A 26,622-nucleotide genomic window follows, 5' to 3' on the forward strand; every position below is an offset into this window, starting at 1 on the left:
AGCCCGATGACAAACACAGATTAAAGAAAATAGAGGACTGTGTAAAAGACGTGAAAGGCTGGATGTTGCGTAACTTCCTCCTTCTAAACAGCAACAAAACAGAGGTCCTGCTTTTGGGTCCAAAAGTGACAAGAAATAAATTATCAGACTTAATTTTAAATCTAGCTGACTTTCCAGTTAAACCTGGTTCAGCAGCAAAAAATCTTGGTGTCATAATTGACCCGGATTTATCATTTGATCAACACATAGGTAGTATCACTAGGACAGCTTTTTTACATCTTCGCAATATTGCTAAGATTAGAAATGCCTTATCCCTCCAGGACGCAGAAACATTAGTACATGCCTTTATTACTTCAAGGCTTGACTACTGTAACGCACTACTGTCAGGATGCACCAGCAGCAATTTAAGAAAACTTCAACTAGTTCAAAATGCTGCAGCTAGGGTCCTCACTAAAACTAGAAAATTTGAACATATCAGCCCAGTTTTATCATCACTTCATTGGCTGCCTGTTAAATTCCGCATTGACTACAAAATTTTGTTATTAACATATAAAGCTCTACATGGGCTTGCTCCTGAATATCTTCAAGATACAATTTCCTATTATGAGCCTCCACGTTCACTCAGATCACAGAATACTGGATTTTTAAATGTTCCCAGAATTCAGAAGGCCTCAGCTGGGGGAAGAGCCTTTTCTTATAAAGCCCCCCAACTCTGGAATGATCTTCCAGAAAATGTTCGGGACTCAGACACAGTCGCAATCTTCAAATGTAGGCTAAAAACTCATTTGTTTAGTTTATCATTTGGTAGCTAATGCTCCCCCATAGATAAAGGCGGCAGATCCGGGGGGTCCATGGACACAGGGAATTATAGTATACTGAGACGCTGGTGCTGTCGTCCCGCCGCTTCTCGCGATCACTCAGGTTTGTTGACGGTGGAGCGGAGGGATGCCAGTGTTTCAGGATGCTCCCGTGTCTGTGTGTCCTTCTGGTTCTCTCCTTTTAGTTAATGCTGTCATAGTCAGATCTGCCGGAGTCATTAGCCACACTCTGGAAATTTTCATATTTTCTACTTTACAAACACAAAACAGTTCAAAACTAATTCCATCCCTTTACATCTTTCCGAGTAAACGACTGCCCACCTGTCTGTCTGGACACTGATGGATGACTGTCGAGATCCTCCTCCACGCTTCAGACCAGCTGCCCACGCTCCAGCAACCACCAAGTGCCTTGAAGCTGTCCCTACACTGAAGTTCTCATGGACTACTAACTATCATCACCAGTAGATTGACCAGAGGAGGATGGGTCACCCCTTGTGAGCCTTGGTTCCTCCCAAGGTTTCTTCCTCAGCTGGGGGAGTTTTTCCTTGCCACTGTCGCCCCTGGCTTGCTCACTTGAGGGTTTTACATTTGTTTTTACATTTCATGTCAAATCTTGTCTTACTGGAATTCTGTGAAGCTGCTTTGTGACAACATCAGTTGTGAAAAGCGCTATATAAATAAATTTGATTTGATTTGATTTGATGTTAAGGTGGAATTGCAGAGATATTAGAGACAGCGGAGATATTAAGGAGGCATTATTGAGATGTATATGAAGAACTACAAAGATTAAGTTGACACTACAGAGATTTTAAGGTGGAACTACAGAGATGTTAAGGTGGAACCACAGAGATATTAAGGCAACACTACAGATATTTTAATGTGGAACTACAAATATATTAAGGTGGAACTACAGAGGTGTTAAGGTGGACCTACAGAGATGTTAAGGTGGAACTACTATCTTAATGAGAAAATGTAGAGACGTTAAGGAGGGACTACAGAGATAGAAGTGTGTTTGTGGGGCAGGGTTAAACCCAGGGTGTCCCGTGTTAGATTCTGGCCAAGGTTTTATCTCCGGTTGCGTGTTTCTGCAGCTCTGTAGAGAACTGAGCTTCACCCTTCGGCTCAGTTAACACAACCAGTGTGTGTGTTCACCGCTTGGACCATATGTGCTCTCTCAAACGCTACACACACACACACTCACTGTCTCTCATGCAATGCCTGGAGCTGCCGTGTGTGATAAACCTAATTATAATGAACTATGTCACAGAAATAAAACACAGCACAGTTCATCAAGACACAGTTCTGTTTTTAATTACTTTTAATAATATCTATTTAATCTGTAGGTTTTGATTAAGTAAATATGTGTTATTCTTAAAATCTTCTGGGTTTATTTCTCTTTAATTCAGAACATTGTCTGTGTTATTTCCCCCGCAGGCCCCCCGTCTCCACCCCGTGACCTGGTGTACACTCTAAAGCAGTCCACGTTGATCCTGGAGTGGGCGGAGCCGAGTGACTTGGGTGGGCGTGGCGACGTGAGCTACAGCGTGGGGTGCAGGAAGTGTGTGGGACCCCCCCGGAGTCCCCGGCCCCAGTGTGAGCCGTGTGGCGCCAGCGTGGGCTTCGTGCCTCAGTCGAGCACCCTAACGGACCGCACCGTCACGGTCCTCAACCTGCTGCCAAACACCAACTACACCTTCACCATCGAGGCCCGGAACGGCGTCTCAGAGTTCCTCCCCAACAAGCGCTTCTACACCCAGGTCAACGTCTCCACCGCCCTGCCAGGTGCCCCGCCCCGTTCTGTTCCGTTCTGTCGTTTTATTTGCTCAGAGCTTCTTAAACACGTGAGGGATCATTTATGAGGTGTTTATAAGTGTTGTGACATTATCAGCTTTCTGCAGCGTGTGTGTGTGTGTGTGTGTGTGTGTTAGAGAGAGTGAGAGAGAGAGAGAGAAGTATAAGTTATTGTGGTCCCCTTTAATTCCACGATCCAAAACACTTTCTGGATGATGAATTTTCTTGACATTTAGTTTTCAGAGAGCTGCATAAAACAACAATAGGCAGTATTTTTTAACCTCAAAATTAGAGCTTCAGAATCACTGAGAAGCTTGTTATAAGAAGAGTAGAGCCTCTCTCACAAACACACGATGAGTAAACAACAGTTAACATCACTGCTGCTGTTGTCGTGGTTTCCAAAGCCTGTGGTTCCCTTTAGAGACGGGGTTTTGCGATGTCACCAGCAACACTTCAGGGGGAGAGAGCTGCTTCAGTGGAAAACCAACCAGGGACTAGAACTGAAAAGTGAGTATAGCTGAGGAGAGTATGTACCAAGCAGTGGGAAAGCAGCACTGGATGGGACATGCTCACAGATTGGCCTTGTTTTTGAACAGAATGTTTCATATTGAGTGAGTTATGGGAGAGATGCAATGCGCTGTGATGCACGTGGTTCTATTTAAAGTGAAGGATGTTGCTTCTAAAAGCTTTAAAGTGGTCTGAACAAACCTGGTGGACTCACTGAATGAAGCAGCATTTGTCTCCAGGCTCTTATTGTTTCTGAAGCAGCTCTGACCCTCTCTGAGTCCTCTGTCTTATCCTCTTCTACAAACACCATTCGCCACCATTCGTGCCGAGTGTCCGAGCTCCAGGGAAAGGGTTCGGGGGTTTGTGGTGGATACTGACCAGTGCTAACCTTGGTGTGTGTTTATGACTCAAGTGTTTTCTCAAGTGTTTAATAAGCGCTCTGCTCTCAGACCAGGAACACGTGGTTTTAATGCCTGTGGGAAGACGGTAGCTAGTGAGCTAACTCAGTTAGCGCTAGAGCCTCACAAATCTCATGGTTTGGATCGGATCACGAGTTTCGAGTCACGGATCGGATCGCTTTTCAGATCAGCAAAAAAGAAAAGGAGAAACAGTATTTTAGATTTCAGTTTAAATGTATTGTAGCAGGGCGGCACGGTGGCGCAGTCACACAGCTCCTGGGGCCTGGAGGTTGTGGGTTCGATTCCCGCTCCGGGTAACTGTCTGTGAGGAGTGTGGTGTGTTCTCTCTGTGTCTGCGTGGGTTTCCTCCGGGTGACTGTCTGTGAGGAGTGTGGTGTGTTCTCCCTGTGTCTGCGTGGGTTTCCTCCGGGTGACTGTCTGTGAGGAGTGTGGTGTGTTCTCCCTGTGTCTGCGTGGGTTTCCTCCGGGTGACTGTCTGTGGGGAGTGTGGTGTGTTCTCTCTGTGTCTGCGTGGGTTTCCTCCGGGTGACTGTCTGTGAGGAGTGTGGTGTGTTCTCCCTGTGTCTGCGTGGGTTTCCTCCGGGTGACTGTCTGTGGGGAGTGTGGTGTGTTCTCTCTGTGTCTGCGTGGGTTTCCTCCGGGTGACTGTCTGTGAGGAGTGTGGTGTGTTCTCCCTGTGTCTGCGTGGGTTTCCTCCGGGTGACTGTCTGTGAGGAGTGTGGTGTGTTCTCCCTGTGTCTGCGTGGGTTTCCTCCGGGTGACTGTCTGTGAGGAGTGTGGTGTGTTCTCCCTGTGTCTGCGTAGGTTTCCTCCAGGTGCTCCGGTTTCCTCCCACAGTCCAAAAACACGTTGGTAGGTGGATTGGTCACTCTAAATTGTCCGTGTGTGTGAGTAAATGTGTGTGTTGCCCTGTGAAGGACTGGCGCCACCTCCAGGGTGTGTTCCTGCCTTGCGCCCAATGATTCCAGGTAGGCTCTGAACCCACCGCGACCCTGAATTGGATAAGGGTTACAGATAATTAATGAATGAATGAATGTATTGTAGCAAGAATTAACGAGATCAGAATGGACTGAGAACTGGGGGAACCTCACACACACATGCATGGAGGGACAAGCTGAGATGGTAGGACTGGGCAGTAATATAAATTTAGACAAACGAAAATCCTCCAGAATAATCGTGATAAATGATAATATGTTAAAATGATTCACTTTATTAATTAATTATTATTCTTATTTATTATATTAGCTATTCTATTAAAAGCCAATGTTATCAATATTAAAATAATAATAATAATAACAATTGCTACTAATGCTAATGTATTTTGTGTTACTGCTTCGTTGGTATTGGGGACTTTTATTTTGACGTTTATAATTCCTGCTTTTTCCCCTCAGCCTGTGTCAATATGATGTCAGAGTGATGTTGCTGCAGATGTGCGGCCGCTCGTTGCGCTCGTGGAACAGTGTTAACAAACTGTAGCGGTTTTACGCTCACACTCCGGTTACTGCTTACTCAGTGCATCTCTGATTGTGGGGAAACTCAGGTTTGTTTATGTTCAGAAGCTCCATGTCTTTTAACGTGGAACCGTAGATTTCACGGTAGTTTGTACGTGGCTGAAGTTTTTATTCAATGTTTGAATGTTTACCTCAGAAACTCATTTGTAACTCGACTTGTTTAGTTTTGTAGCACTTTCAGTCTGTGACAGTGGCCAACATCAGCTAAAAAACATAAAGCTAAAGCTGGTGTGAAAGCGGTGCCTCTTATTTTCTGGGCGAGACACTGCAGTGTGTTTAAATGATTGACTGTGAGTGCAGTGGACGAGGCGGTGCTGGGTGACCGGTGTGACTGACCAGGCCGCAGGTCCTTCTCTCAGGACTAGTACACACCCAGCTGGGCTTTTCTGAACACATCTGCACCAGCAGTGTCTTCCAACACACCCACGACTAGAGAACACTCAGATACACAGTCAGTCCAGCTGTTTACAACCAGCCCAGTTGTGTTTGCATTAGATGAGCCAGGACAGCGCCCCTCTGTGGCTGTAGGGTTTTTTATATTTAATTTAATTTAGTTGAATAATTATACGCATGTTAATATTTAATCTGTGGTGGTTGATTAAATCATTAATCAGGAATTTTTGAAACTGTAAATCATCGTCAGAGAAAAAACAGTATCACACATGCCGTGTGTGTGTGTGTGTGTGTGTGTGTGTAAGCAGAGCACATGTATTTTTAATCATGAGAAATGTTTTCAGAAGCGAGTATACAGAATCTCTGAGAACAGGGTTATATTTGTCTGTTGTGTGTGTGTGCACTTTATCCACTCCAGCTGTGTAAGAGAAACATCTGGAGGAAAACAGAGTTGTGTGGAACAGCTGGTGTGTTGAGGACTGGAAACGGAATCTATACATACAGCACTGTCCGCTGAGCTACTCTTCTCTCTGTCTCCATGTCCTTTCAGACCCACGATGTTGAGTCATTCTCACAGTGGAAGGGAAGCTGAGTCAGAATTTAAAGCAGCACAATAACCCAGTGATGATATTTAGAGTGTCAACCATAACTATACTTAACTCTCTCTCTCTCTCGTCCCTTGGGTCTGTTCTGGTCAGATAAAGAGACCCTCTGGGTGGTTTTGGGCAAATCTTTTTTGTCAAGGTGCTTTTCCTCTTAAACCTTCACCAAGGTCCTCACTGTTAAATCTCTCTCTCTCTCTCTCTCTCTCTCTCTTTTCCTTTCCTTCTCTCTCTCTCTCTCTCTCTCTCTCTCTCTCACCCCTTCCTCCCTCCCTTTGCCGTATCTAAATATTCCTCGCCCTGATCCTCAGATGGGGCTCCGTGTCTCGGTGTCAGGAGAGAGGAAGAAGGCGGAGGTGGAAGAATGGAGAGCTTGAGAGAGCTCGGTAGAAGGAAGGAGGGACGGATGTGGGGACGGGAGAAAGATAAAAGGATGGATGAGGGCGTGGAGGGATTGGGGAGGGAAGAAGGGAGGGAGGGATGGATGGAGGGAGGAATGGAGGGATGATAACAGGTTTATTGCGGCACATGAGTCAGAGCGTGAACTCAACTCAAAGCGACTGATGCACTATTCATAAAGGTCAGCACTGGCTTTGTAGACACACACACACACACACACACACACACACACACACACATAAATACACAGAGCTTACTAAAAAGATCCTGGTTTCTTATTATTACACATCTACAAGGTCTAATAGAGTGGACAGTGAGTGGACACAGTGTAAACACTCGAGCAGCACTGCTGTGTCTGATCTACTCGTAGCAGCACGTCACGTCACGTCAGTGTCACTGCAGCGATTAGTGTATTGCACCACCCAGACCAGACCTGCACAAGGTGAAATGGGGCAACAAAGTATGCAGAGCAACACGTGGACTACAGCTTGTGATTGTAGAACTGCAGTGTGTCATGTGCGGTCACTGGAGCTGGACTGTGTGTGTGTGTGTGTGTGAGTGTGTGTGTTACTACATGTAGAAAGCTGAATGTTCCAGAGTGTCAGACTCACACTATAATGTGGGATTTAACCCTTTGGTGGAAGCTGTTTGGGGTTTAGTGTGTGTGTGTGTGTGTGTGTGTGTGTGTGTGTGTGTGTGTATGAGAGGGGGTGCCAGGGGGGATTGACATTTCCATATCGGTTGAGGATTTAGCCCCTGGCCCCTGTGGATCTCTCTGAGACCCAGAGCCTCCTAAGGGCCACAGTAACTCAGAGGGATGAGAAAGGGATGAAAAACAACAGGAATCAGCCTAAAAAGTGTGTGTGTGTGTGTTTATGGTGAGCTTTTGAGGATCTGGCAACCCACTGAGATGAAGATTCAAGTCGTTTCCTAAACACAGACACATGCAGATTTATCATCACAGTCAGAACACTGTCCTTTACACTGACCGAGCTTCTCTCCCTCTCTCTCTCTCTCTCCTCTCTCTCTCTCTCTCTCTCTCCTCTTTCTCTCTCTCTCTCCTCTCTTTCTCTCTCTCTCTCTCCTCACTTTCTCTCTCTCTCTCTCTCTCCTCTCTTTCTCTCCCCTCTCTCTCTCTCTCTCTCTCTCCTCTCTTTGTCTCCTCTCTCTCTCTCTCTCTCTGGGCATCAGGGGGTTGATGAAATCCTCCCGCTGTGTCATTATGAGATGGATGTGTTTGTGTTTCTGATTGACAGCTGTCTGTCACCACATGGGGAGGTGTCAGTCACAGCAGTTACCGTGGAAACAGTCAGACCTCACACACACACTGTATTCACAACCAAACTTTTCACTTTAAACTCTGCTGCACTCACTGTGAAATTCAGAAAACAGCGTGTGTGTGTGTGTGTGTGTGTGTGTGTGTGTGTGTGTGTGTGTGTGTGTGTGTGTGTGTGTGTGTGTGTGTGTGTGTGTGGTGGGGGTTGTTTTTGCAGAAGGTTATGAAACTGCCTCTTCACCTGTGAGAAGCCCACAATTCACCTCCAACCCGCTGAGAGAGGGAGAGAGAGAAAGGGAGGATAATAAGGAAGAGTGGGTCTAAAAAGAAAGAGTAAGAGTAATGATATGTGAAGCCAGAGAGAAGCTCTGGAGAAAACAGTAGAAGCTCTGGAGCAGCTGCACATGAGCCTAGGGTCACTATGCCCAGTGTCAGGTGTCCACTAGACGAGTATAAACCCCTAGCACTGGGCCTTGGAACAGTGGAACTGTGTTCTCTGTCGCTATGATTCAGACTGACACTGTCTCTTTCACTCTGACACACTCACTTACACTCATTCAGCCTTCTGCTGACACTACCCCTCTCTCTCTCTCTCTCTCACACACACACACACTGCTTCAAGTTCTCTTTCCTCCCTCCTTCATCCATATTTCTTGCCAATTCCATTCCCTTCTGCTTTCCTTTCTTCTCTCTTTCACTCTCATCTTCAAAGAGCAAGGGCTCAGTGTGAAGCGTGGGCTGGAGGGGTGTAACCCCCCCCCCCCCCCCCCCCCGCTCAGCACTGGGCTGTGTTCTGTGGCGTGACGGAGCTCCATCCAGTTCCTCGAACAAACTGGTGTCGTGTTTGTGATCAAACAGCTGATAGTTCTGTGGCTGAATGCCATCAAATCCTCACAGCGGTGTATTTGACGTGTAGCGCAGAGGCTGTGACGGCAGTGAGGAGGTGTTCCTCTGGCCGTAGGTTTCGTTTTTCTGCATCTCATCCCTCACTGTGTTTGTGTGTCGTCTGATGGAAGGAAATATATAAATTCACTCCCTTGCTTCATCCCTTCATCCTTTCATCACTTGCTCCAACCTGTCATCCCTCCCTCCGGTAACAGCAGCGATGCTGCATGTGATAACGGCTCCTCTGTGGGTCCAGCCAGCCGCTCGGCCTTCTGGGTAATGAGTCCCATTTGTATGTATATTACATCTTATTTATTTAGTTCAGTACAGGTTGCTCCAAGTCTGTGTGAGTGTCTGGCTGTCTGTGTGTGTGTGTGTGTGTGTGTGTGTGTGTATTTTTCAAAGGAGCACTTTGTCACATTGAGTTTTAGTGCAACACCGACTTGTAGTTTGTAGCTTTGAGTCGAGAATACATTATTAAACAGGTCCTGGAGAGGGAGGGGGTGAAGGGAGGGGAGAGAGGGAGAGAGAGAGCGAGAGAGAGAGAGAGGTGTGACGGTACTTTTCTGAGGGGGGTTGGGGGGGCACTCAGATTGTTCGTTGATAAACACAACAGACACATGCCTCTGTTTTTCTGGAGACCATCTCTCCTCCCGTGTGCTGCTGAGCTGCTCTAACTGAACGAGGGATGCACGGAAGAGTGCAGTGAATGAGGGGATGCAGGCGGAGGAGTGCGGCGCTCGTTAGCTGTTAAAGCTGCGGTTGAATAATGCATCGTTCCTTTGTTCTGAACCCTCGGAACATCAAACAGAACAAAGAGAGGAACGTCTCAGAGATGAACAGAACAAACCCGCCTTCACTTTGATCCCCACCCCGAACTATCAGCTCAGTCTACACCTCTCTATCGCTCTCTGTCTGAGAAAGAGGGAGCGAGAGACTACAGAGTGACAGTTGAGAGAGAGTGAGTACATGGAGAGAGAGTTTAGAGTGACAAAGCGAGTACATGGAGAGAGATAGAGAGAGAGTGTGCAGAGATAGAGAGAGAGATTAGGGAGATATGAGGGAGAGAGAGAGTATGCAGAGATAGGGAGATATGAGGGGAAGAGAGAGATAGAGAGATGAAGAGAGAGTATGCAGAGACAGAGAGAGAGATGGAGAGAGAGTATGCAGAGATAGAGAGAGAGAGATTAGGGAGATATGAGGGGGAGAGAGAGATAGAGAGAGAGATGAAGAGAGAGTATGCAGAGATAGGGAGATATGAGGGGGAGAGAGAGATAGAGAGAGAGTATGCAGAGATAGAGAGAGAGATTAGGGAGATATGAGAGAGAGATTGAGAGAGTTTGCAGAGATAGAGAGAGATGAGGGAGAGAGGGATGGAGAGAGAGATGGAGAGAGTATGCAGAGATAGAGAGATTAGGGAGATATGAGGGAGAGAGAGAGAGATGGAGAGAGAGTATGCAGGGATAGAGAGAGAGATTGGGGAGATATGAGAGAGAGATGGAGAGAGTTTGCAGAGATAGAGAGAGAGATGGAGAGAGAGTATGCAGAGATAGAGAGAGATTAGGGAGATATGAGGGGGAGAGAGAGAATATGCTGAGATGAGGAGAGAGAGATGATGGAGAGATAGAGAGAGAGATTAGGGAGATATGAGAGAGAGATGGAGAGAGAGTATGCAGAGATAGAGAGAGATTAGGGAGATATGAGGGAGAGAGAGATGGAGAGAGTATGCAGAGATAGAGAGAGAGATAAGGGAGATATGAGAGAGAGAGAGATGGAGAGAGAGTATGCAGAGAGAGATTAGGGAGATATGAGGGAGAGAGAGAGATGGAGAGAGTATGCAGAGAGAGATTAGGGAGATATGAGGGAGAGAGAGAGTATGCAGAGATAGAGAGAGAGATAAGGGAGATATGAGAGAGAGAGAGATGGAGAGAGAGTATGCAGAGAGAGAGAGATTAGGGAGATATGAGAGAGAGAGAGATGGAGAGAGAGTATGCAGAGAGAGATTAGGGAGATATGAGGGAGAGAGAGAGTATGCAGAGATAGAGAGAGAGATAAGGGAGATATGAGAGAGAGAGAGATGGAGAGAGAGTATGCAGAGAGAGAGAGAGAGATAAGGGAGATATGAGAGAGAGAGAGATGGAGAGAGAGTATGCAGAGAGAGAGAGATTAGGGAGATATGAGAGATGGAGAGAGAGAGAGATGGAGAGAGAGTATGCAGAGATAGAGAGAGAGAGATTAGGGAGATATGAGGGAGAGAGAGAGTATGCAGAGATAGAGAGAGATATTAGGGAGATATGAGGGGGAGAGAGAGATAGAGAGAGAGATGAAGAGAGAGTATGCAGAGATAGGGAGATATGAGGGGGAGAGAGAGATAGAGAGAGATGAAGAGAGAGTATGCAGAGATAGAGAGAGAGATTAGGGAGATATGAGAGAGAGATTGAGAGAGTTTGCAGAGATAGAGAGAGATGAGGGAGAGAGGGATGGAGAGAGAGATGGAGAGAGTATGCAGAGATAGAGAGATTAGGGAGATATGAGGGAGAGAGAGAGAGATGGAGAGAGAGTATGCAGGGATAGAGAGAGAGATTGGGGAGATATGAGAGAGAGATGGAGAGAGTTTGCAGAGATAGAGAGAGAGATGGAGAGAGAGTATGCAGAGATAGAGAGAGATTAGGGAGATATGAGGGGGAGAGAGAGAATATGCTGAGATGAGGAGAGAGAGATGATGGAGAGATAGAGAGAGAGATTAGGGAGATATGAGAGAGAGATGGAGAGAGAGTATGCAGAGATAGAGAGAGATTAGGGAGATATGAGGGAGAGAGAGATGGAGAGAGTATGCAGAGATAGAGAGAGAGATAAGGGAGATATGAGAGAGAGAGAGATGGAGAGAGAGTATGCAGAGAGAGATTAGGGAGATATGAGGGAGAGAGAGAGATGGAGAGAGTATGCAGAGAGAGATTAGGGAGATATGAGGGAGAGAGAGAGTATGCAGAGATAGAGAGAGAGATAAGGGAGATATGAGAGAGAGAGAGATGGAGAGAGAGTATGCAGAGAGAGAGAGATTGGGGAGATATGAGAGAGAGAGAGATGGAGAGAGAGTATGCAGAGAGAGATTAGGGAGATATGAGGGAGAGAGAGAGTATGCAGAGATAGAGAGAGAGATAAGGGAGATATGAGAGAGAGAGAGATGGAGAGAGAGTATGCAGAGAGAGAGAGATTAGGGAGATATGAGAGATGGAGAGAGAGAGAGATGGAGAGAGAGTATGCAGAGATATAGAGAGAGATTAGGGAGATATGAGGGAGAGAGAATATGCTGAGATGAGGAGAGAGATGATGGAGAGATAGAGAGAAAGAGAGTAGGGGAAGAAAATAAAGGAGAGATACGATGAGAGACAGAGAGAAGCTGGTGTTTGTGGTTGTTGCTGATGGAGCTGTCAGTCCTCAGTGGGGGATTTTGAGTGACAGGACTCAGATGGTTGCACCCTCATTAATCACCTCTTAATCACACAAACACACACACAACCTTCTCCCCTTTGATGACACAGTGCTCTCTCACAGAACGAAGCCCACAGCAGAGCCTCACTGTGATGTAGAAAAGTTTAACACTGAGAATAAATTAATATTTACATAAGTTTTCTAAAGTTTTTTTTAAATAAAAGAAGGTTTGTGTTTAAAACTAACACTGCCCTCCAATATTTTAGAGGTCAGACCCCGTGCTGCGCTGTTCCACCCGCCCTCTCTGAGGCGCTGTCACTCCTGTCCCGGCCTGGAGTGGAATATGAATATTACAGGGTGGTGGAGAATTTAGAGGGATGTCCATGGTGTTGATGATAATTTTCAGCTATTTCTGATGTTTCAAGGTGTTTTCACGTACGAAGTCTGAGCCAATGTTCGGAACATTTGGTCCGATAAATGTTAGTTTCACTCTGTGATGTAATGAGTGGACTAAAGGACTTTCCCACGTCCTGTTGTCTTCACCGATGTGCTCCATGTCTCTGTTTACCAGCTCTTAGTAGTGTTTCCAAGTCCACCTCACCCAGTAAACAATTAGCCGTTGATTGATTGGTTGAGCCGTCTAATCAACGTTTTCTTAAGGTTGAAAATGAAAGTTGAAAAGACGTCCAAGCACAGACATTGAAAAGACGACTATTAGACGTATTTTGGACGTCCATTGACGTTATGAATTGGTCCCGAAATAAATTACTTGTATAAAACACATTTTGGACGTCCACTGACGTTATCGATTGGTCACCATTTGATAACTAACTTATTAAGATGGAATTTGGACGTCCATTGATGTTTAAAATATGTCCCTGACGGACAGACTACTTTTAGACCTATTTTGAACGTCCAGGAATGTTCCTTGTTTACTGGGTAAATGTTAGAACTTGTTGCACTGGGTGATTACTGTTGTGTCCCAAATCACAGCCACCTGCACTTTACCTTCTAAAGTGTCCTTCTAATAATGACGCAGTATGGTTCATACCCTGTGTGGTCTGTTAGTGTGCGGTTTGGGATTCAACAGAAGAAAAGCAGTTTGAAGCTTTAATTGATGTTAAACACAGGTGAAATGTGAGACTCGACAGAGGTGTTGTGTTTTATTTCCGCTCGTGTGTACAAGAAAAAACACACAACCACTGAAAATATTCCAATATATTTGATGTTCACTGATGGTGCCGTTTTCTCTGGAGGAGTATGGTATGTTTACGGTAACATTTACAGTTAATATTAAGGTATTTCGATGTTTTCGAGGTGACGGCAGTGACTCTCCTCGTGTGGTCACCTCGTTTATACTGCCTCTTGTAATTGTTCCGAAAGTCCAAACTAGTGCTGGGCGATTCAACCACACGTCAGTGTCATTTCTGTATTGTTTATTCTCAATTACTATTAATGAATTATTAATTTGTTTTTGTTTTTTGCCCTAAGATCAATGACGAGGCTTGTGTTGTAATTATGCTTAAGTATTAAAGCTGTTTATTAGATTTTTTTTTGTTGTTTTTTGTTTCTCTTTGTCTCGTCTCATGTTCATTCATTCATTCATTGTCTGTAACCCTTATCCAGTTCAGGGTCGCGGTGGGTCCAGAGCCTACCTGGAATCATTGGGCGCAAGGCGGGAATACACCCTGGAGGGGGCACCAGTCCTTCACATGCATCACACACACTCACACACTCACACCTACGGACACTTTTGAGTCGCCAATCCACCTACCACCTACTGTGTTTTTGGACTGTGGGAGGAAACCGGAGCACCCGGAGGAAACCCACGCGGACACAGAGAGAACACACCACACTCCTCACAGACAGTCACCCGGAGGAAACCCACGCGGACACAGAGAGAACACACCACACTCCTCACAGACAGTCACCCGGAGGAAACCCACGCGGACACAGAGAGAACACACCACACTCCTCACAGACAGTCACCCGGAGGAAACCCACGCGGACACAGAGAGAACACACCACACTCCTCACAGACAGTCACCCGGAGGAAACCCACGCAGACACAGGGAGAACACACCACACTCCTCACAGACAGTCACCCGGAGGAAACCCACGCAGACACAGGGAGAACACACCACACTCCTCACAGACAGTCACCCGGAGGAAACCCACGCAGACACAGGGAGAACACACCACACTCCTCACAGACAGTCACCCGGAGGAAACCCACGCGGACACAGAGAGAACACACCACACTCCTCACAGACAGTCACCCGGAGGAAACCCACGCAGACACAGGGAGAACACACCACACTCCTCACAGACAGTCACCCGGAGGAAACCCACGCGGACACAGGGAGAACACACCACACTCCTCACAGACAGTCACCCGGAGGAAACCCACGCAGACACAGGGAGAACACACCACACTCCTCACAGACAGTCACCCGGAGGAAACCCACGCAGACACAGGGAGAACACACCACACTCCTCACAGACAGTCACCCGGAGGAAACCCACGCAGACACAGGGAGAACACACCACACTCCTCACAGACAGTCACCCGGAGGAAACCCACGCAGACACAGGGAGAACACACCACACTCCTCACAGACAGTCACCCGGAGCTGTGTGACTGCGACACCTACCAGCTGCGACATCGTGCCGCCCTTCATCTCATGTTGCTGGGAGCTAATTATTATTATTATTTATTATTTATTTTATTTTTTTCCCATGCATTGTTCATGGAACAATGGGGGGGGGGTTTGTCAATGTTTCCATTCAGCTTCTTTTTATTCAATATCATCTTCACTAAAGCCAAAATGTGTCCAAATGACAGAAATGTGTTTTTATTCTTAGTTAAAAGCTGCTAAAGTCGCTCGGTTGGCTTCAGGTTTTAGGTTGTCCTCCATGTTGCTTCCATGTGGCAGATTGAATGGGGCAAATTTTGGTCCTTAGGCACCTTTCACATGTGTTATTTTGGTTCAGACCAAACTGAAATCTCTCTCTCTCTCTCTCTCTCTCTCTCTCTCTCTCTCTCTAGCGCCCTCTCTGGTGAGTGAGCTGCGAGTGGAGAAGATAGAGCAGCGCAGTGTGTCTCTGGCCTGGAGAGAATCTGTAAACACCAACAGCAGCCGGACGGAGTATGAGATTAAATACTACGAGAAGGTACCTACCCCTTAAATCAACCTCTGCTTTACTGGGAAGGCTTTGCACTACTTACTGGAACATTTGCTGTGAGGCTTTGATTGTACAATTGCAGCCCACTGCAGGCGTTAAAGGCAGCATCGATGATTTTAGAGAACTACAGATTTCACAGTTGTCACAACTCCCCCTGCTGCATCTTTTCAGGTGGAACGCCATGTTTGGTTTTTACCAAGTAGTGCAGTGCATTATGGGTATCGGTGATTCACTAACGTCAGCTAGCAAACATGGGTCGTACACTACAGTTTGCTTTAATTATACTTTTGCAAACAGAGTGGAGAGCAAGGAAATAGTGATGAAATAATCTGTTTATGATTGAACCGGACTTGATTATCGCTGCTTCCTATTGGCTCTGCGGTTCTGTCCCCTGGCTATGGACCTACAGCCTGGACTTTTATAGTTTCTGAAGAATATGTAGGGGTTGTTGTCGTCCCTGAGACCAGTGAGTTACACTCAGTCGAGCTCCAGTCGTAATCCAGCCCCAGACTCGGCTGTGATCCTCTGCGCAGCTGTAGACGGCGGGGACTGGACCGGAACCTGGGGATTTCTTTTATTCTGCTTTGTTTTAAATCTGAGTCTCAGTTTGAAGAATGCGTCTCATTGGCTCGGAGTTGCGTCATGTTGACCCAAATACTCGGTTACTCCGGGCGTCAGTGTTGTCTCGGATTATTCGGTTTTAAAGACAGCTCAAAGTCCCTGATCTGTCCTCGGAGAACACAGTCAGCCTCAGAATAAATATTTCACTCTTTGTTTTATTGCATGGTTTTGTGTGGTTTTGTTTCAGGCCCAAAGACCCAGACACACACACACACACACACACACACACACAACTGAAAGTTTAATGAATTAAAAATAGAAAACATTAGCGTCCAGCTGGAATGAGAACAGCGCATGTTTCTGGAGTTAACTCTCGATATATTTGGAAATGCCTGCTTTTCACCATCGAATCAGATCTCAATGCATATAACCATCTGCAAGATGAAGCACAGTGAATATTATGAAAAAAGAAAATCACTTTTTGACTGCATTACTTCACTAATGCGGGGATCTGGAACCCACCAACCCTCACACAGTGAAACAAGATCACCCAGGCAGTTTTCTGTGGGCTGCGTAAGTCAGAAAACATGGGATAAAACGAACGGTTTGGATTCTGCTCCACTTCTGACAAGTACAGAGACTTTAGAATTGCCCCGCCCCCACCTGAGTCTCTCCAGTCGATATGTGGGAGCGCAAAGACGAGGTTAAAAGGAGCTAAACTGACAGAGTGGAGAAACAAGAGCACTTAGTAAAAACGGACAAAGCAAAAGAGAAACCAGAGCTTCCTCCTCGCTCCTCACTGCTGTGCACTCGCGGTCTGGGTGAACAATGAGCGGCTCATTATCATTTAAAGGAACAGCTGCTGAGAGTGTGTGTTCTGAACTGGGGGGAGATCGCTGCTGTGGGCCTTGAGATGTTTAAACTAAAGAGAATTCCTTCATCCTCATTTTCTCCAGGAGCAGAAAGATCAGAGTTACTCCACTGTGAAGACCGCAACCTCAAAGATCACCGTCAACAATTTAAAACCGGGCACCACCTACGTCTTCCTGATACGGACTTGTTCAAGCCCCACCCCTTCATCACTTTCCTCCTCCCTTCTCTCCTCCTCTTCCTCCTCCTCCTCCTCCTCTTCCTCTCCTTCATCCTCCTCTTCCTCAGTTGCCCCTTCACCATCGCCGCTGGATTACGGAGCTTTTAGTGACCCTCTGGAGCTGCAGACTCTCGGAGAACGTGAGTAAACAAACAGCACAGGAACTACCACCACCATGCTTCACTTTTCTTAACAGGTTGGGCTCTTAGTAGTTTGATCTGATCTTTTGTCTTTTCTTGGACTTGGACTTTAAAGAATTTACGTTAAATCCAGATAAATGCTTAGAAACTTTTTTCTAAACCCCTTTTTTTAAAGTTGAAATGTGTAGAAGACCTCTGTGACACTGCAGCTTAAGGCTTTCAAGGACGTCATGTACAAAGGCGGGTATTAATTTGTCAGAGCAAATTCAATTAGCTTCTGCGCTTCATTCAATTATTTACTAAATTAACCTAATGTTTGTTTGTTTGTTTGTTTATTTTAATAAAAGCTTACTTTAATAAAAAATAAATTAATCACATATTACTCATAAAAAACACAGTCACAAATATACAGATGCATTTCACATACAAGGTCACATTAACACACACACACACACACACACACACACACACACACACATATTCAAACACACAGAATTCTTATTTAACCTGGATAAACACACAGGTGCTCTCTGGAATATTCACAAATGTACACACACAAATGTCAGATCAAATATTTGCATGCACACCAAACACACACACACACACACACACACACACACACAAAGTGAAGGCATTAAAATGCATAATTGTGTGTGTTTTTAACTCCTCTCTTAGCGCTCGGATGCTCTTAGAGAAAAGCAAATCACTCGAGCTTCTGTGAATACTAAGCACCTGTGTGTGTGTGTGTGTGTGTGTGTGTGTGGACAGTGGCCCTGGCGTCCAGTGAGCAGAGTCCAGTGATGATCATCGTAGTTGTGTCAGTGGCGGCTCTGATCATGCTGCTGTCTCTGGGAGTGGGGCTGCTGATCTGGAGGAGGTAAACCAGCTCTTTATTATATTTTATTTAGTAAAGTCATGCCCCCCCCCCCCCCCCTATATAGTTATATAATAACTATAATTATTAATAATTAGTATTATTAATACTAATAATAAACCATTTGATTTATACATTGTTTTTCATGAACCAAGAGCACATTAAAATACACAGAAAAAAGAAGGAATAAAAAGACAGAGAAATACAGAGAAACAAAAACAGTGTACGAGTTCATAACCAGTCAGTGAGCAACACACAGCCGCAGGGTTGAAACCGTCTCCAGAACTTGAGTCACTGTAAATACACAGTTTCGACAGGACGCCAGCTGGAAACGGGCCCCCAGTCGAACTCCAGCAGTAGCCAGCTCTTTAATTTGCATACTGTGAGATACTTTACCAAAGCACAGAGCTCCATCACCTACATGTGTAACAGTCTTGTGCCAGCGCTCATTAAAGCCGCACTGTGAGACTTTAGTGGATCTGGAGCCCTCTCTGGTGGAAATGTGTAACTGCATGCTGCAGCTTTTGGAAGACCATTTTGCGAGGTGGGATGTTCTTGGGTGTCTTCAAGGTGCTGTTAACAGAGATGGAAAGGTTCTAGTTTTAAACCTGTGCAGTCCAAACTCGTGGAGAGTGGTGGTGAACGGAACCAGACGTCCTCCTCCACGGGCTCCTCACAGGAGCCGTGCTGCGCTGGGTTCGTGTGCTGTAGTTGTCAGAAATGTTGTGTGAAGTCGGTCGAGATTCTCAGGCGAGAGAGGGATACGTCTGCTGGAATGAAGACAGATTTGGAGCGATACGTCTCCCTCATTCCCGCTCTCGTTTGCTCTCGCTCTCTCTCTCGTCCCTCAGGTGGACGGGCGACACCTCGTTCCTCTTTGTCTGATTCTCGTTCTGTTTGTGACAGACATCACCATCCCTCACTCGGCACAAAGGAGTGACACATACATTTGTCATATTGAGGTTTGAGAGAGAGAGAGAGAGAGAGAGCACAGATATGGAGATAAACATACAGAGCGTGCAAGTGAGGGAGAGAGAGAGAGAATGAGTCAAACAGTGAAAAGGAGAGAGAGAAGGGAGAAGAAAAGACTTGCCGCCTGTTTTCTATTGTTTTTCCAGATTTCTCACAGTAGCATTTACTCCCACACTCACAGATGTATGGACGTGTGTGTGTGTGTGTGTGTGTGTGTGTGTGCGTGGGAAGTGTGACTGCACTGTAACACAACAACTAACAAACACATTACACATCCAAAAAGTATCCGGAGTGTGTTCCTCCTCACTGTGTTCCTCCTCACTCTTCTGAGAACACTTTACTCTAGATCAAGTAGAACATTGCTGTGAGGATTTGATGGCAGTCATCCTCCCAAGCTCAGTGAGGTTAGATGATGTGTTCTCGCACCAAGAAAAGGCCGGAGGAGCAGGTGTCTGTGCGGAGCGAGGCTGAGATGAGGGTCTCGGAGCAGCTCCACATTAATCAGAGTGATGAGAATGGATTAGAGGGAGCCAGGGTGAAATGGTTTTCATTCAGTCTGCCTCCACACACACACACACACAGATAGAGAACATGCATGCCTCGCACACACACTCTCTCCTGCGTCAGGTTTATAAATGTGGATCTATTGATCCTTCGGCACATTCCTCAGGTGATGAATGATGCAGGAGTTTATTAAAGATTTATCCTTAAGTTTATTATTTCTTTTATTATTTAGTTGATTAAGTTTAGTGTCACGTTTATGATCACGTTTATGATTAATCTGGGTCTTAATTTGGGCCTGACCCGAGTCTGGGGTGAAATTGTACTGAACAAACCCAGAGAAGAAGCTGATAAATTAATTCACATAATTTCAGAAGCCATTTTTCTTCCGTTTTCTTTCTTTCTTGATTGAAAGCTTATTTGATAACACTCTGTTTGAAATGTCTTGTTTTTTAATAATGTATTTACATTTATTTACATATCTATTTAGATTTTTTATTTTTTGGACATTTAAGTGAATTAAAGGTAATGTCGCTCTCACGTAACTCCGGGGTTCCTGGGTTGTGTGTTAGAACCCTGCCTTGGTGTGTGATGAGCTTGCAGTGTTCTCCCTGTGTCTTTGTGGGTTTCCTATAATACGCTTTAATCCGATAATACACTTTATTATTCTTTGAAATCGGTTTAAATCAGCCTTCACAGAAATGATTTTAAAAAAATCCAAAGATTCTAAGTTATAAAAATGATATTTCTAGGAAAGGTCATGAAAGGGGGGCTCTGAGGTCAAATGACTGGTGTGTGGCGCTGCTAGGTATAAATAAGTCAGCCAGGCACTGCATTTGTTAAATGCAGACACGCCGATGCACCCACTTCTCCACTGCTCTGCACTATTTTTGGAGTTAACTAGAGCTCAGATCATTTCTGTACTGTAATATGTGTTCACATGTGTTGGTATTTGGTTTGATTTTTAGGATTTTGAAGCATTCCTCAGAACATTAAAAGTGCAGTCTGGCGTTTTCACAACCAGAACAGCAAAGACGATTTAATATTTCTGTCTCTTCTCTTATTCGTCCCTTTACTATGTTTTACACCAGAGCTTCATCTGTTTCTACTGAAATTAAAAGCACTTCTGAGTCCTGTAGTCCTTGTACTCTGAGTCCTGAAAAGTCCTCCAGTGAAGTCCTGATACTGCAGTATTACACCGACTGCTGTAAAAGTACTGAACGCCCGAGGGACCAAGCTGTGGTCAGTGGAGCATCTCAGAACATCCAGAGTCTCTCAGCACAGGGGCTGAGGGGTGGACCACTCTATTGTTCGCTTGTGGATCGGCACCACAACAACACACACACACACACACACACAGGGCAGGGGATTAGAGACTGAATATCAGCAGAGGAGAATGGAGATTATGAATTAAAATAGGATGCTTTACTAAATCTTTATTTTATTCACCTGTGTTTTGCAGACAGTGTGGTTACAGTAAAGCCAACCAGGACGGAGACGAGGAGCTGTACTTCCAGTGTGAGTATTTAACTGTGTGTGTGTTTGATCAGCGTGTGCCGATAGGAAAATATATCTCTATCTTTGTGATGAGTTGCAGAGCTTTAAAAACATGGCTGGTGACGGCTGACCTTCTGCCTCCATATTTATCGTTCATGGCATTGAACACACACACACACACACACACACACACACACACATTCTTGTCTCTATGGTATAGTGTGTGACATCAGTGACAGGGCTACACTGGAAACCCCCCCTGGATCAGAAAATCTGCCACGCACCAGAAGTCGGAAGTCAGTCAGGGAGGAGAGTCAGTTTTATTTGAAACCTATTTGTTTGGTCATTTTTTGTCTAAATTCAACCATCAGAAAAACTCCCAAAAAATCCCGCTGTGTGGAGTCAGAAATCCTTTACGTTTTCCTGCAGATTATTTAAAGACGATGAGTTCGGAGGAGGAGGAGGAGGAGGAGGAGGAATGAAGTCAGCGAGGCGAGAGACAGCTGTGTTCATGACACGTCTGTTATCTGTGGGGTGTTTGTTTGTGGCCAGATTGTCTCCGGGCCTGTGTGTGTGTGTGTGTGAATAATGAGCATCTGAGTGGGGCAGGGATGCAGCTGAGGAATTAAATCTGTGGAAGAAATGAGCATCGACACGAACTCGGTCTCACTATTTTTAGTCGAGGAGAGTCGAGTGCCTCCAACATTTGCATTAAATCAGCTCAGAAACCACATTCTCCACCGTTCGGCTTCAAACTCCTCGGTCAACTTTGCCCATGTTTAAGACCTGCCCCAAAAATGAGCTGCCCATCTTTCCCTTTAAACCATGTAAACTTTCTTGGGGACTTTTGGGGACTCAGTGTCCCCACAGTGCTCTCTTAAAGAGGTGTGTTAAGAGTGTGTGGGTGTGTGTCTAAGGGTTTTATGTGTGTGTGTGTGTGTGTGTGTGTGTGTGTATGAATGGAGATTGTAGTGTGTTAAGTGTGTGTTAATTATTTAAGTGTGTTTGTGTGTGGGTTTGAAAAGTTTGAAGTGTGTATGTGTGTGTGTCTAAGGGTTTTAGGTGTGTGTGTGAGGTCAGGATCAATAAGCCGTTATGTGACAGCGAAGTGAAGGCCTTGTGGTCTTTGGATCGATGTTAAATTCTAATCACACTTCAGACACGTAACTCCACTCCCTCCACACCGAGAGAGCATCGGTAATAAACAACTGCCCCTCCTTAATGTCCACGGCTCTTCAAGGTCATTGGGTCAGGTTTTAGATGGACACACACATCACACAGAATATGCATTCCATATTTTTCTTTGATTTCTGTCTGAGGCTTCCCTCATATGGACCACACAGAGAGTTAAAGTTGTTTTACAGAAGGTCATTTCATGTTAAACCAAGCCTCCTGTGGAGTTTATATTTATTTCTACACTCACTGTCCGCTCTCAGCTCCGCTGACCACACTGGAGCACTTTGCAGTTCTGTGATTACAGACACACTGTTCTTAAATGGTCAGTACCTCAAAGAGCATCTGTATTGGGGCGAGGGGTCATCCTCAGCACAGCCGTGACACTGACCTGGCCGTGGTGTGTTAGTGTGTATTGTGCTGTTATGAGTGGATCAGACACAGCAGTGCTCCTGGAGTTTTAAACCTTCTTGTCAGGTTTCTGAGGCTACTACAGCGTGCACCTGTATGGTCATTGAGAACACTGTCCAGTTTGTTGATTTTTGACTAACCCTGAGCTCTACTCTTCCATCTGCAGTTAAGATCCCAACCCGGAGGACGTACATGGACCCGGAGACGTGCGAGGACCTGCTGCAGGCCGTCCACGCCTTTGCCAAAGAGCTGGACATCGCCACCGTGAAGATTGAGAGGATCATACACACCGGTAACACAGCTCTCACTCGGCTTACATCACAGAGCAGGCAGAGAGAGTCTTCAGACTGGGAATGTGGACAGGAAGGGCAGCGATGTTTGGGAATGTGGACAGGAAGGGCAGTGATGTTTGGGAATGTGGACAGGAAGGGCAGTGATGTTTAGGAATCTGGACAGGAAGGGCAGTGATGTTTGGGAATCTGGACAGGAAGGGCAGCGATGTTTGGGAACGTGGACAGGAAGGGCAGCGATGTTTGGGAACGTGGCCAGGAAGGGCAGCGATGTTTGGGAACGTGGCCAGGAAGGGCAGCGATGTTTGGGAACGTGGCCAGGAAGGGCAGCGATGTTTGGGAACGTGGCCAGGAAGGGCAGCGATGTTTGGGAACGTGGCCAGGAAGGGCAGCGATGTTTGGGAACGTGGCCAGGAAGGGCAGCGATGTTTGGGAACGTGGCCAGGAAGGGCAGCGATGTTTGGGAACGTGGCCAGGAAGGGCAGCGATGTTTGGGAACGTGGCCAGGAAGGGCAGCGATGTTTGGGAACGTGGCCAGGAAGGGCAGCGATGTTTGGGAACGTGGCCAGGAAGGGCAGCGATGTTTGGGAACGTGGCCAGGAAGGGCAGCGATGTTTGGGAACGTGGCCAGGAAGGGCAGCGATGTTTGGGAATGTGGCCAGGAAGGGCAGCGATGTTTGGGAATGTGGACAGGAAGGGCAGCGATGTTTGGGAATCTGGACAGGAAGGGCAGCCATGTTTGGGAATCTGGACAGGAAGGGCAGCGATGTTTGGGAACGTGGCCAGGAAGGGCAGCGATGTTTGGGAATGTGGAAAGGAAGGGCAGCGATGTTTGGAATCTGGATGGGAAGTACAATGGAATGGGTCACCTGATGGGCTAGTCCTACTGTGATCTGTTTTGTTTTGGTCATTATTCCGAAGTCAGTCCCAGTCTAGTGTGTCACACTGTGTGTTATTGATGAGTGTATTGATCAGGAACACTGGTATTGATCCATTTACAGGTAATTTATCTGTAAATAAAGCTTCTTCTGTGGGTCTTTGATCTGGAGACAACATTGTTTGTTTATGTTTGTATTTACTCTGTGTTTGTTGTTTATGTTTTGTTCTTCCATTTTTGTTTATTTGTCTTTGTTTTTTTATTTCTGAGTTGTTTCTTTAAAGTGTAACTGGGAAAGGAAACGACATACTGCTGCTCTAAAGTGTGATATAAAAAAACTCCCTTCTGCCCCCTGCAGGTGATTTTGGGGAAGTGTGCCGTGGCTGCCTGAAGCTTCCCAGTAAGAGAGAGCTGCCGGTCGCCATTAAAACCCTCCGAGCTGGATGTTCGGAAAAACAGCGACGTTCCTTCCTGAGCGAGGCTGGAATTCTGGGGCAGTTCGATCATTCCAACATCGTCCGGCTGGAGGGGGTCATCACGCGTGGTGAGAACGGAGAGATCGCGGGATGGAATCCACAGAATTTTATTTTAGCTTTATGTTCTAGAGACATCGCTGCAGAAAAGAGGGTTCTAGACTCAAGGTGGAATCCTCAAGGGTCAGTCCTCTGTGTCTTTAGTGAGGGATCAGAACTGGACCTGAGGTAGAGGTAAAGGTAGGGATGGAGATGCAGAGTTGAAGCTTAATGTAGTGATGGATATAAAGGTAGAGGTGGAGATGGAGATAAAGGTAAAGATGGAATAGAGATGGAGATAAAAGTAGAGTTGGAGAAAAGGGTGGAGATACAGGCGGAGGTGGAGATAAAGGTAGAAGAGGTAATAAAGATGGGGGTGGAGGCAGAGGTGGTGTTTGCAGGTTCAGTAAAACTGTTTTTCTCTTTTGAAATCAGTCCCATATTCATTAAAACGCACAATCCGTCCCCGGCAGCTGCAGCTCGGCTCGGACGGAGAGAGAGAGAGGGAGATGGATCTAATCTATTTCAGCACGGAGACATCCCTCCATCCATCTCTCCCTACATCCATCCATCCATCCCTGCATCCATCTCTCCTCTGAAAACACACAAAGCCCCAGACTAATATCAGCTGCAATATCAGCCTTCAATTCATTTCAGCTGGACACTTACAGCAGAGAGAGGGAGGGATAGAGAGAGAGAGAGAGAGAGAGAGGGAGGGAATTAGGAGTTCTGTCTTAGTTCTATATCTTTCTTCCCCCTTCTCTCTCCCTCTCTCCTTTCTCCCTCTCTTTCTCTCATCCCTCCTGCCTTTTTATACCTTTCCTGAGAGACAGAGCCGATAACCCCCAGTCATCCGCCGTTCATTTCCTTCCTCTTTTGTTTCTATTGTGTTCCCTTTTTCCCTCTCTCCTTTGTCTGACAGAATCACACGGGATCGTCCATCCATCCGTCTTTCCATTCTCCTTACAGGCCTCTTCCATCCATCCCCACGTACTCTCTCCTCAACGGACACATTCCGTCCATCCCTCTTTCTCTCTTTCTTTTCTTCTGCGGTCTGCACTCTTTCCTCCTTCCTGTCTTTTTACAGTATTAATACATCACAGTTTGTTATTTTCGTAATTCCTCTCCCTCCCTCTCTGCCCCCTCCCTCTCTCTCTCTCTCTCCGGCAGATGGACGTCCGATCCATCTTTCTCCACCATCCATTTCACCTGAGACGCCACATCCCTCCGTCTCCTGTCGTTTATTTTCTCTTTGTCTCTGAGCAGACACGTTTCAACCCTCTGTTCTCTTTTCTTTTTCTCTCTCTGTGTGTGTGTGTGTGTGTGTGTGTGTGTGTGTGTGTGTAGGTAGTACTATGATGATAGTAATGGAGTGTATGGCCAATGGAGCCCTGGATTCTTTCCTGAGGGTCAGTATCTAAACTCTTTATTTCTCTGAGCGTATTCACACCAGGCACTGATCTCTAATGTGGAGAATAGAGTCTCTGTCGTTGTTGCTGCTCCGGGTTCAGAACTGCAGAAACTGCACTATGCAATTTTTTTTACGTCGCGTCGTAAACCGATTTTCGGTGTAAGTCGGAACATACGTACGTAAATAACATTCTGTAAGCACTGATCCTATCCTAACACCTATCCTCCTCGGTCCTGAGCCGCGTCACCGTGTATTCTTCCGCCGCGCCACGGCGCGCACGAAGTTCACGCTACGACGTTTACGACACAAAACCACTTAAGTCGAAACAAGGCTTTATACAGTAAATGGGAGATATGTCGTAACCACGAAACATCGTAACTGGGGATTGACGTAACCCGAGGACCTCCTGTGTTTCTTTTATTTTAACGTCTAATTGAGTTAAGTGTTAACAGAAACAATAAAATTATTTAAATATCACAGTTTTTGAGTAGTTTGAGTCATGTGTAGGTCCCCAATACAGAATCCCTGAAGGGATTATTAAAAAAAAAAAAGACTAACATTTATTCTGGGTAGGCTCTGGACCCACCGCGACCCTGAATTGATAAGCGTTTTCAGACAATGAAGGAATGAATGAAGACTTACATTTAGCGTTTAACCTGTTTTGAACTGCAGGTGGAGGAGAATGTGCCAAGAATTAGCATGCTGTGCCAGCTTCGACCACAAGGGTGCAGTCCAACTCACTGCAGTGCTCACGGCCGAAACACGAGCGAATCATTCAACCACAAACTTGTTCAGCTGTTGATTATTTATAATGTATTTATTTAAAATTAAAAACAGCTGAACAGTTTCTTTCTTTGCTTGTGTTTCGGCTGTGGACACTGTATTGAGCTGGACTGCCCCCTTGTGGTCAAAGCTAACACAGCATGCTAATTCTTAGCACCTAGCAAAAAATGTTCCTCCCCGTTCTGGCAACGTGTAGGGGGTTGTTGATGGAGTCGGGCGTGGGGCATTATCTGCCTCCACCTGCAGGTCAAAGTTTTTTCAACTGTTGATGGTGTGTAAAAGGCAGAAAAAAATAAATAATGTGGAACTCA

General features: G+C 45.9%; 1 protein-coding gene across 4 annotated transcripts in view; it reads left to right on the plus strand.

Annotated features, from left to right (window-relative positions):
• Positions 1 to 26,622, plus strand: part of LOC136664974 (ephrin type-A receptor 7-like) — a 97,764-nt gene that overhangs the window by 60,802 nt on the left and 10,340 nt on the right. For 2 of the 4 annotated variants that reach the window (XM_066642502.1, XM_066642503.1), the window contains exons 5-12: positions 2,253 to 2,600; positions 15,083 to 15,207; positions 16,737 to 17,010; positions 17,779 to 17,887; positions 20,820 to 20,875; positions 22,605 to 22,730; positions 23,964 to 24,149; positions 25,465 to 25,526. In XM_066642502.1, the coding sequence (XP_066498599.1) occupies positions 2,253 to 2,600; positions 15,083 to 15,207; positions 16,737 to 17,010; positions 17,779 to 17,887; positions 20,820 to 20,875; positions 22,605 to 22,730; positions 23,964 to 24,149; positions 25,465 to 25,526 (1,286 nt within the window). The remainder of the gene's footprint in view (positions 1 to 2,252; positions 2,601 to 15,082; positions 15,208 to 16,736; positions 17,011 to 17,778; positions 17,888 to 20,819; positions 20,876 to 22,604; positions 22,731 to 23,963; positions 24,150 to 25,464; positions 25,527 to 26,622) is intronic. The other 2 variants (XR_010795192.1, XM_066642504.1) reach the window with 1 other exon arrangement.

Source organism: Hoplias malabaricus, chromosome 13, assembly GCF_029633855.1.
Source record: "Hoplias malabaricus isolate fHopMal1 chromosome 13, fHopMal1.hap1, whole genome shotgun sequence".
In the NCBI taxonomy this organism is placed as follows: domain Eukaryota; kingdom Metazoa; phylum Chordata; class Actinopteri; order Characiformes; family Erythrinidae; genus Hoplias; species Hoplias malabaricus.